An 11,926-nucleotide genomic window follows, 5' to 3' on the forward strand; every position below is an offset into this window, starting at 1 on the left:
TACGTGTCTCACGCGCTTTTGATTGGAAATTTTAACTAAACGACGAATTTTCGGCCGGATAGGAAGAAAAATAGTATACATTACACGGGACGAATGTCGAAGAATGTAATGTACTATATTACTTCATTATAAACTCCATTTAATATTAACATTCGCGCACATTTTAAGTGGTAAAAAGCGTTTAATTGTCCAAAGTAAATCACAACTGTCACTGCTCCCGACTAGACCGTCGCCATTTTATTTCGCTGCTCCCATAATGCACCGGCGCTCTTCCGATAATTGCTTCAGACACCTATTCTTAATATCCGTATTATAGCTATACTTATTAGAGGTTTGACTATACGATATCCCTGGTATATGGAAAATGGTCAAGGATATTTATTTTCGCTGATTCAGGAATCTTTCTAAATTCCTTCGTTTCCAGGTAAATATTTAGCTATAATAAGGAATAATATCCCTGTCACAGCTCAATTTTTTTTACCGTGTATTCATACGTTTCTATCTTTTTGAATCTTTTCAATTCCAGCAGGGCTGAATGTAGTATTGAAATGGATTAGATATTGGATTGGATTTGTTTAAGATGGATTGAAGTTGTATTGAATTATATATTTGACGGGACTTTATTTGCTTAAAATGGATTAAATTGTATTACATAAATAGGTTTGGATATCGTATCAAATATTTTTTGTTTTGCATCCAAATGAATTAAGTTGGATTGGTTAGTATTAAATAATATTAAATTCTATAAGATATTGGACGGGATTTTATTTGCTTTCAAAGTATAAATTGTTTTAATATGCATTAAATTAGATTAGGTCCTAGATTTGAATTGGATATTGGATTAAATTTGATTGGATTTAGGATAAGATTTAAATTAACATTTACATGAATAAAAAGCAACAAGTAAAAAAAGATTAGCAAACACTGAGAGACCCCTTAATATGAAATGATGAGCTCGGTATTTATCTTTACAGATAGGCAGGGTATTCCTTATCAGAAAAGAATTGACTTCATAACCTTAATCCCTTTAGGCAGGCAGGCAATTGCAATGGTTGCAATAAAAGTCCTATCCAGGGAATTGGTGAGGATAGTCCGAAGTTAATCTAAGTTATACTTTATGTTCCCCTTTTCTCTTTTTACTGCCTGGCCTCGGAATGGCCTATGCCTATGCCCCATCCTGGACTGGTCTTTGACTGGACCCCCTAATGGCAGTAAAGGTTCGTATAGTCGGATGTGGTGTTTGAAGATCTGCAGATTACGAGGGCAAAGCAAAAGGATAGTAGCGGGAGAATGAAAATAAAAAGGAGAAAGAGTATTTTGTCGATTTTGTCTAAAGTCTAAGTGAGGAACTGAGGAGCAAAAACGCGATGGGATTTGTGCCAAGGAATGGCAGAAAAACGTTCATAGAAGCCTCAGGCTCTGCTTGCCGCTTGCCTGGCCGTAATGACCGCAAAAGCGAACGAGGTTTTAAGCCGAAAAGCGGAAAGTTAAGTAAGGAAGGATTAGGGTACGTCCAGTTCCAGTCTGTCGATATTCTCACGAGGATATCAACTGCGATTCTCCTAATACTTAATACCTAATATAACCAGAAAGCGACTTTTTCCACTTTAAGGACAATTCAGTACAATTCATTACAATAAGGTTAGTCCAAATTAATACCTGTTGTGTCAACGTATGTCGGGTATTGTCTGCAAATAGACTTGTTACTAAATCGGAGGAATCAAAATATACACAGTCAGGGCCGCCTGAACCGTTTTGAATTGCAATGCATAATATTGCGCAATATGCTCAACTGAGTACTCGCGCACTGCGGATCTTCCAAGGTGATAGTCACAAAATATAGTTGCCCTATGCATTGAGAAACTGCGTAAGCCAACAGTGCTAGAAATTACAAAACGGGGGGTTGCTAAATCGGAGTTCTGGTGTATTTCATTTTATTTCGTGGTAAAATGAATTTATAAATGCTTCTAAAAATTATTAATAAACGACAAAACTGTAATTTCGTCTTCATTTTCAACAACAGGAAGTAATTCTGTTGTCAACATTTTGCAAACACACCATAATTTATGAACTTGTAAAGAAATGAGAAAAATTAAATTAAGAACAAAAACTTAGAATTTCTTAATTTACACCTGGCTTGTATTAAATAAAATTCAATTGGAAATAATTGGATTGGATTTATATTAAATTGTATTAATTTAGATCGGATTAAGTTTAAATGGGATTGACTGGATATTATATTGAATTTAATTAGAGTGAAAATTCAAATTTCAGTTTTTGTTTATCGATCCTCCTCCATTTGTTTAAAAAATGATTATTGTTTAAAAATTTAGGGCACAAGTTCTGAAAATTTTAAATTATCAAGATTTAAAGAGGAAACACTGTTTAAACAAATGTAATTATTTATGTAATTTACAAATATTATTTAAAAAATTCTAAGACAATTAATTTTTTTTAATTTAAAAAAAAAATACGAGTCAATTTTAAAGATATTTAAGAGGCTTAGAAGTTTATGCAGATTCTTTTTTAATTATCTAGGAAAAATTCAAATAATTTAAAAGCTATTTAGGAGGCTTAGAAATTTTAAAAAGATTAAAAAATAATTTACAATTTGAAATTTTTTTAAAATTCAGAACAATATATGGATTTTTAAAGATTTCGAGACAAAATTTATGAGTTTTGTTAGAAGTTTGGAAGGTTTTAAGAGAATAAACAAATTTCAAATAATTTTTTATTTAAATAAATAAAAGCTAAGAGAAAATTCAAAATGATTTCAAAACATTTTGAAAGGTTTCTTAAAATTTTAAATAAGGATACAAAAGATTTTAAAGCAAAATTTGTCGATTTTTCAAAGTAGAAAAATTTTACCGAAAATTCTAGTAAGTTTAAGAAATATTAAGAAGTTTCGAAAAAATAATTTAAAACTGGTAAAGATTTCGAATAAAAAAAAGTTAATAAAATTTAGATTTTTGAAAATTTGGAACCAAAAATTTAGTAGTTTTCAATTAACTCAGTATTATCGAGTTATTCTTGAATAATTATTGAAGACTTATTACAAAAAACCATTATAAAAATAATTTATTTTATAATAAGTGAATTTTACATTTACTATATTATAAATACACGTAAGCATAATTAAAATGTCTCAATAAAGGATTAAAATAATTGTGCTATGCAAGTTTAAGAAAATACATTTAAAATAAGAAAAAATTTGAATTCTTCTATAATGTACAACATTCAAATTTAACTACGAAACTCTTGAAAATAAACAAAAAATCAAGAAGCCAAGAATCAAATTTGGATAACACATTCTTAATTTACTCCATTCAGAAATACAAAATACTATTCAAAAAATGTTAAAAAAATTTAAAATGAGGTTTTTAATTTAGATTAAAAAAATAAAAGACTGAGTTTTCTTTGAAAAATGAAGTACTTGTTATTAACTATTTGTAATAAAAAGTTTAGTTACTACGTAATAAACGTTTAAAGAATAGTTTTTATTTAATAACTTTTAATTTTGCCCCACCCACCAATTTATTTGTATTGTGTCCGAAAATGACTAAAAAATATTTAAAATAGAATTTACAAAAATTTAAATATGAATAATATTTATTTGATAAGTGACAAAGTTTTCAAGCATTTTGAAACTTATTTTTCATAGTTTAAAAAAGTATTATATGTTTATTTTTTTCATTAAATCGTCTAAAGTTAGTATTTTATGGGGTAAATTATATAGTTTATAAGTGAGAAAAAATATTTTATTTAACATATTTGAAAATAATTTAATTAATTTAATTTATATTAAAACATTTTCCCCATTTTAAAAGTAATACTCATTTAGTATATGTCGCAATTGTTTACAAAAAATTCTTTTTTTTTCAAATTATTTTGATCTCTAAAGCGTGTAAGGTTATTATTTCTTGTGATTAATTATGCAATTAATGAACTTAAAGAATAATGTTTTATTTGTTTATATACTTTTAATTTTAATGTAAAGAATTTAAATTTTTTATTTCCAAGAACTTTATATTTAAATTTCACTGGTTTCAAGAAAAGTATCTATTGAAAATTTGATTCTAAAAATGACTTTTTAACGTAAATGTGATATCAGTTGTCAAATTTAAGATCCCCTTAAAGAAGAGTAACAATCCCAATTACGACGAAAATTGAGAAGGGCCTTCAAAAAACTGGTTTCTGAATCGTCGGATCTCGAGGGTCCAGAATCATAACACCTTAAATTTATTGTTAATAAAATTCAGATAGTTAGAACAGAAATCAAATTTTATGGTTTTCTTTAGACTGACTAGATATGAAATATGAGCAGTCAATAATTTTTTTATTGTGAAGACATAGTATCAATTACAGAATATTTATAAGAAAAAATAAATAAAATATTTAATAAAACTTCTTTATTTTCCATTATCAAGATTAATTTTTATGTCAAAAATAAATATGATAAAGATGGAAAAGGATGGAAAGGTATAAACTAAATTGTATGAACAAATTAAGGTGATTGAGATAAAAAAAATCAACTTACCCTCTATCGAATGTGGTTTCTTTTACACAGAATTCTGGCGTTTGAATGAAGATTTCTGTTTCACCTTTGGATGAGGTTTTGTTAAAAAAAGAATTTTCTCTGAAAAAGCTGTTCACTGAATAGTTTTGATGTAAAGAAAAGTCTTTGCTTTGCAAACTAGCTCCGGCGAGCTGCAGCACCAGGAGCAACAGCATCGGGAGTTTCTGTTCATAAAAAGTAAAAAAAAAGTTGAGACGAAAAAAGATTCTTTGATTCCATTAGAATTTTTTGGATTTAAAGAAAATTATGAATTTATTCTCAGTCAAAAAGAATAAGTTTCTTGAAGTCGAAGAAATTTCTTTAGATTTAAAGAAATGTAATTGATTCAAAGAAAATATCTTGAAATAAAAGAAACTTCTCTGAATTAAAGAAAACTTTTCACTGGCTCTCTGGCAAAGAATACTTTTGTTGATTCAAAGAAATTTCTTTTGGTTCAAATAAATATATTTTTGGTTTTATTCAATAAAGACGAATTATTAATAAAATACATTCAGAAAATATTCTTTGATGTGAAGAAAATTTCTTTAATCAAATAATAATATTAATTGCCTTTCAGTCATAGACGCAGCCAAGCATTCCTTGATTCAAAGAAAAATTATCATTGGCTCTCAGTTGAAAGGAAGTTTCTTTAATTCGAAGAAATTTCTTTGTTTTAGAAAAACCTTCTTTGAATCAAAGAAAACTATATTTATTGACTCTCAGTCAGACAAAATTTTCTTTGATTCAAAGAAATGACATTTGATTAAAAATAATATTTACTGGTTTGAACAAAACAAAAAACAATTTTCAAACAAAATATACTTTGAAAAATTTCTTTAAACCAAAGAAAAATAATAATACGCTCAGTCAAATAGAAGAGATTTTTATTAGAATATTAAGCAAAAAAGATGAATTTTCCACCAAAAACACTCAGAAAAAAGAAAGATAATTCATTTGCTCTCAGTCAAAGTAAAGTTTCTTTGATTCAAAGAATTTTCTTTTGATTTGAAATAATATATTTTAATTATACCAAGAAATACTAATTTTCATCAAAATACACTCAGAACAAAGATTCTTTGATTCAAATAAATTTCTTTGTTTCAGAGAAAACTTTTTTGAATCAAAGAAAACTTTATTTATTGACTCTCAGTCAGAGAAAATTTTTTTTGAGTCAAATAAATGAATTTTGATTAAAAATAATATTTACTGGTTTGAACAAAAAAGACCAATTTTCGAAGAAAGTACACTCAAAAAATTTTCTTTTGACCAAAGAAAAATAATAATTTACTTAGTCAAAGAGAAAATACTCTCATTCGAAGATTAAGCAAAAAAGATGAATTTTCGACAAAACATACTGAGAAAAAAGAAAGATAAATCATTTGCTCTCAGTCAAAAAAAAAGTTTCTTTGATTCAAAGAATTTTCTTTTGATTTAAAATGATATTCTTTAATTACACCAAGAAATACTAATTTTTATCAAAATACGCTCAGAACAAAGATTCTTTGACTCAAACAAATTTCTTTGAATCAAAGAAAACTTCATTCATTGACTCTCAGTCAGAGAAAATTTTTTTTGAATCAAATACATGAATTTTGATTAAAAATAATATTTACTGGTTTGAACAAAACAAAAAACAATTTTCAAACAAAATATACTTAGAAAAATTTCTTTAAACCAAAGAAAAATAATAATACGCTCAGTCAAATAGAAGAGATTTTTATTAGAATATTAAGCAAAAAAGATGAATTTCCACCAAAAACACTCAGAAAAAAGATTCTTTGATGAAAAGAAAAATAATCATTGGTTCTGAAGTAAAGACAATTTTAATGAATTTGATTAAATTTCTTTGATTCAAAGAAAACTTATTCGAATAGAAGAGAAGAATTAATTGGCTCTCAGGTAAAGAAAAGTTTATATGATCCAAACCAATTTATTTTAATAAAAAATAATGTTCTTTAGATAAATAAAAAAATGATGAATTTTCAGAAAAATACTCTCAGAAAAAAAGATTCTTTAAATCAAAGAAATATTATAATTGGTTTTTAATTAAAGAGAAGTTTCTTTGATTCAAAGAAAGTTATTTTAATTTTAAAAATTTCTGTAATTTAAAGAAACCGATTCATTGAATTTCAGTTAAAGTAAAGTTTCTTTGATACAAGTAAATGTCTTTTGATTTTACCTAATATTTTTTGATTCAAACAAAAAAGACGAATTTTTAGCAAAATACACCCAGAAAACGATTCTTTGACTCAAAGAAAAATACTAATTGGCTCACATTAAAAAGAAAGTCTCTTTGATTCAAATAAAAAATCAGATCTCTGAAAAAAAGCTTTTTCCGTTTTTCGGGGATAGAATTTTTGAAAATTTTACTGTTTCCAATTTTTTAAATAAGCAAATAATCGTCAAATATAGTTATTTGTTTTAAAAAAATTATTTAACACAAAATTATCTGGATTGAAAAAAAGATTTTTGCCGGTAATATAGGCCATAATTTATTAAAATCAAACAATTTTCAAAAATTGGTAAGAAGCAATAGTATGAAAAATTTACAAAAACAAAAAAATTTTTTGAAATTATTAATTGTCGTGATTTTTAGACTTTTTTATTAAGATTAATTTTTTTTCATGAAACATGACTGATAATAGAATTTTAATTCTTAAAATCGTAGAAAGAATATTCAATGTGAAAAAATAGTTCTTTAATTTAAAGAAAATTTATTGGGCTCAAAGAAAAATTTTCATTGGCTCTCAGTCAAAGAATATTTTTCTAGGATTTAAAGAAATTTATATTGAGTTAAAAAAATGTATTTGGTTGAATCTGATGGCTTTCGTTCCAGTTGGAGGTTTTCTACTCATAGAAAATAAAAAAAAGAAGATTTATTTTGAAAACGAAATTGTTAGCTCTCATTCAAATAAAAATTTCTTCGATTCAAAGAAAATTAATTTAAATCAAAGAAAGATTTTTATTGGCTTCAGCCGAAGAAAAGTTTTTTGATTTAAAGAAAATTTTTTTATTTACACAATTTTTATAGGTAAAAATAAATGTTTTTTTTTCAATCGGGATTTTCTGTTCATGAAAATTAAAAAAAATCAATATGAAAAAAAGATTCTTTAATTCAAATAAAAATAGTAATTGGCTCTCAGTCAAAGAAAAATTTTGATTGGCGCATAGGCAACATGAAAAAAGATTATTTACGTTAGAAAAGATTCTTTAGAATCAAGATATAAATTAATTGCCTCTCTTCAAAGAAAACTTTGTTTTATTGAAAGTAAAAAATTCATTGGCTTTTAAACAAAGAAAATTTTCTTTGATTTAAAGAAAATTCCTTGGTAAAGAAATAGTTTTCATCAAAGAATTAGTTTTCATCAATAAATAAAAATATTATAAACAAAGTATTTCTTAAAATACAAAAAAAAATCCAAGTAACACTTACGGATTATGAAATAAATTTAGAAAAATGATTCTTTGATTCATTGAAAATTTCTTTGAGTCAAAGAAAAATATTCATTGTTTCATAACAAAAAAAAATTCTTAGACTCAAAGAAATTTTATAAAATGAAATAAAAAAATGTCTTTAACTTCAAATGATTTTATTTATGTTTAAATTAATTTTGATTAAATAAAAAAAGTCATGTTAAGGAAACAGTTTCTCTTTTTTGTTTAATTATATAAGTAACGCTTATTAATTATGAGATAAACTTAGAAGAAAGTTTTATTGATTCATAGGAAATTCCTTTTGAGTCAAAGAAAAATATTCATTGGCACTTGGTTTAAAAAAATAGTTTTTTGTTCCAATTAAAATTTTTCTCTAATTAAAAATAATTTTCTTTATATTTGAAGATTTTTTTGTCTAAATAAAAAAATGATGTTAAAGAAACGGTTTATTTAATTTTAAAAAATTCTGAAATTAACAGTGAATACTAATTGAACTCAGAAAAAAAGGTTCTTCAATTAAACCAAAACTTCTTTGAACCAAAGAAAAGTTTCTTTGGTTCGAAGAAATATGGTTTTCTCCAATAAAAAATGTTCTGCAATTTAAAATGATTTTCTACATTCTGAAGTTATTTTTGATTAAATAAAAAAAAAAGGGTACTTTTTAAGGTGAAGTGATAACCAAACAGTATATTTTGTTCCAATGAAAACTTTTCTTTAATTAAAAATCATTTTCTTTATTTAGAAAATTGTTTTGATTGAATAAAAAAATATTATGTAGAAACGGTCTTTAAAAATTCCAAACAATTATTTTTCTGTGTGAAGTTAATTGATTAATTTCAGGCTGCATTTAAGAATCAAAAATATGTTTACGAACACTATTTGTTTAACGATTCACTGACTAATGATAAGGCGTGTCCAAATAGAAATGATAACTGTTTCTTCGCTTACTCATCACTATAATTATCACTATAATTATGCATGCTAAAAATTATTTAAAAAAATTGTTATTATTATTCCTGAAAAAATTTTCTTACTTCTAAAATGTTTCGTTACCCAAATTAAAAATATTATTAGAATTTTTGAAACGAAAAAAATACATTTAGTCAAAAAGTGTATGAAAAACCTTTTGGAAACTAGTTTCATTTTTAATACATTAAGTAATTATTTAGAAAGTAAAATTATTTTAATGATCTTTCTCAAGCAACAAGAATAATATTCTGCCAAACAAGACGAATTTTAAACTAAATATCTGTATTATCAAAAAAACAATTAATTTTTGAAATAAAAAAACAAATTAAACCATAGACAGAATCGTTAAGTTTTCAGTAAAAAAATGAAATTTTAACAACAACAAAAAAATGAATATTTAACAAAACAGATAAATTTTTAACCAAATAGATGCATTTTTTTAGAAAAAATGAAGTTTTCCTAAAAAGGACTAATTATTAACCAAATCGATTAGTTTTCTACCAAATAGGAAAATTTGCAACAAAATACATGAATTTTCAACCATGTTATTGATTTTTAAACTTAAAAATTTTAACTTTCAAACAAAAATGGAATATTGCCATTTTCAGTTAATACAATTATTTTTTAATAAAAAAAATGACTTTTTAATCAAATAGCTGAACTTTTAAATAAAAAGATGAATTCTCAGCCAAAAATGTAAAAATCAAATTCTCATCCAAAAAACTAATTTTCAAGAAAATAATTAAATTTTTAACAACAAAAATTAATTTTCAACAAAATAGTTACATTTTCAACCAAAGAGATGAAGTTTAAGAAAAAAAAGCAATTTTTAACAAAAAAGGACGAATTTTCAACTAAATTTAATTTTTAACCAAATAGCTGAACTTTTGACTTAAAAAATCAATTCTCAACCGTAAATGGAATAGTTAAATTTTCTACAATAACAAAAAAGTGACTTTTCAACAAAATAGTTAAATTTTTAATCAAACCGATGAATTATCAAAAAATGACCTTTTTAACAAAAAGATCAATTTCAATTAAAAAATTACGATTTATTAACTCAAGAGTTGAATTTTTAACTAAATAAGATAACTTTCAACAAATAGTTGATATTTCAATTAAAAAGATGAATTCTCAACAAAAAATGGAATAGTTTATTTTTCAGCAACAACAAAAATTTCAATAAAATAGTTGAATTTTAAATCAAAGAGATTAATTTTTTACCAAAAAGATCGAGTTTAAACAAATGACATGAACTTTCAATAAAAAAAGATCAATTTTCAACACAGAAAAAAATTTAATTTAAAAAATAATATTCAACTAAAAAGATCTTATTCTCAACAAAACACGTGAATTTTAGACTAAAAAAATTAAGTTTCAACCAAAAATGGAATAATAAACTTCCCTCTAAAAAAAATAACTTTCAACAAAATAGGCCAATTTTCAACCAAAGAGATGTGTTAAATTTACAAAAAATTTTTTTAAACTTTTATTTCATTGGAAAAAATTACATTTCCACTTCCAGGAATTCTAAACTTTTATTCAATATCCTTGCTATTTGACAGAAAAAATATTTTCATTTTTGAAAAAAAATTGTTACAAATTACATTAAGGATTCGAAAATTATACAAAAAACTTTTTGTTACATTTGAAATGTTACTAAAATTTTTACGATAAAAAAAAATCCTTGAAAATAGATGTACGGCTTTTTCTAACCCAGTAAACTTATTTATATTAAATAAAATAAAAATTAATACAAAATAGATCTATTTAAACACAAAAGTGTTCGAAACACTTCTTTCCTTTTTAAAAACAAGATAATTTTTTTCACTTTAGCGTTTCCTGATCAACCACAAACTTTTTATATTGTATTGTAAATATTTTAAAACTTTTAGAATTAATAATCAACCATACACAATTAACAAATAATAGATTCACCACAGCATTAAATTCACATATTCCAGTGCACAATTGTTCCTAATTTTTTTATTTCATCAACAAGCACTAATTGATAGCACAAGTTTTTCCTATTTTTTAATCCAATTAATAAAAATCACATTATAAAAGATACACTGAATTTTTAATTGCTCAATTTATTTTAAATATTTGATACACATTTTAATAATTGAAATCAAACGAACCTTTCGTGTGTGAATTCTGTACAATAAAATTTTAGGTAAATTCCTCGTTAAAAAATACAAATATATATTTTTTAATTTATGAACTAAAGAAAAGGAAAACTAAACGTGGTGTTAGGTGCGAAATTTTTGCATTTTGTGAGACTAGAGATTATGTCCGAAAATGAGCTTCTCGGAGGCCAAGCGGCCGTAAAACTGGCGCGCGACTATTGAGAGTCGCCCTTAAATACTCGCCACAGTCCTGGTATCCATTTAAGCTATCCCCCACCCTCCTCCCTTACTCACCCTCGCTTTCTCGTTTTACGATGGAATGGACGAAAACGAATGACCGGAGTTCGCTAAATCCAATCCAGCAATCACGATCCTGATACGAGACACCTGAATCTCCATGCGCGCCACTTTTTTAAATACCGTTGTATACACCAGTGCTATAATAATCTAACTGCTCAGTTAAAAAAAAGTAATCAATTTCAGAAAAAACCGCAACTTTCTAGCATTACTTTAAGTAAAAATAGTTATAAACAATAAGTTGTTTAAATAAATAATTTATTAACTTGCAATAATTAGTGCTTCACTTTAATTGAAAAGTTTAAAATATCAGAAAAAACAGCAACTTCCTAGAATTAATCTTGGAAAAGATAGAATATAAACAATAGTAAATTGTTTAAACGAATACTTTGTTAATTTTCAATCATGATTACCCAACGCTAACTGAAACGTTGTAATCTTCATAAAAAACCGCAACTTTCTAGCACTAATCTAACAAAAGATTGTTATAAACAATAATACATTTTTTAAACGTATAATTTATCAACTTACAATAATTAGT

The 11,926-nt window shown here is 25.1% G+C and overlaps 1 protein-coding gene across 2 annotated transcripts in view; it reads right to left on the bottom strand.

The window, feature by feature from the left end:
• Positions 1-11,264, bottom strand: part of LOC117182172 — a 24,997-nt gene extending 13,733 nt beyond the window's left edge. For both annotated transcript variants that reach the window (XM_033375222.1, XM_033375223.1), the window contains exons 1-2: positions 11,101-11,264; positions 4,538-4,740 (exon numbers count right to left, since the gene is read on the bottom strand). In XM_033375222.1, the coding sequence (XP_033231113.1) occupies positions 4,538-4,731 (194 nt within the window). In that variant the 5' untranslated portion in view covers positions 4,732-4,740; positions 11,101-11,264. The remainder of the gene's footprint in view (positions 1-4,537; positions 4,741-11,100) is intronic.
• Between the last annotated feature and the right edge of the window lie 662 nt (positions 11,265-11,926).

The sequence above is a fragment of the Belonocnema kinseyi genome, chromosome 10 (genome assembly GCF_010883055.1).
Source record: "Belonocnema kinseyi isolate 2016_QV_RU_SX_M_011 chromosome 10, B_treatae_v1, whole genome shotgun sequence".
NCBI classification, from domain to species: Eukaryota; Metazoa; Arthropoda; class Insecta; order Hymenoptera; family Cynipidae; genus Belonocnema; species Belonocnema kinseyi.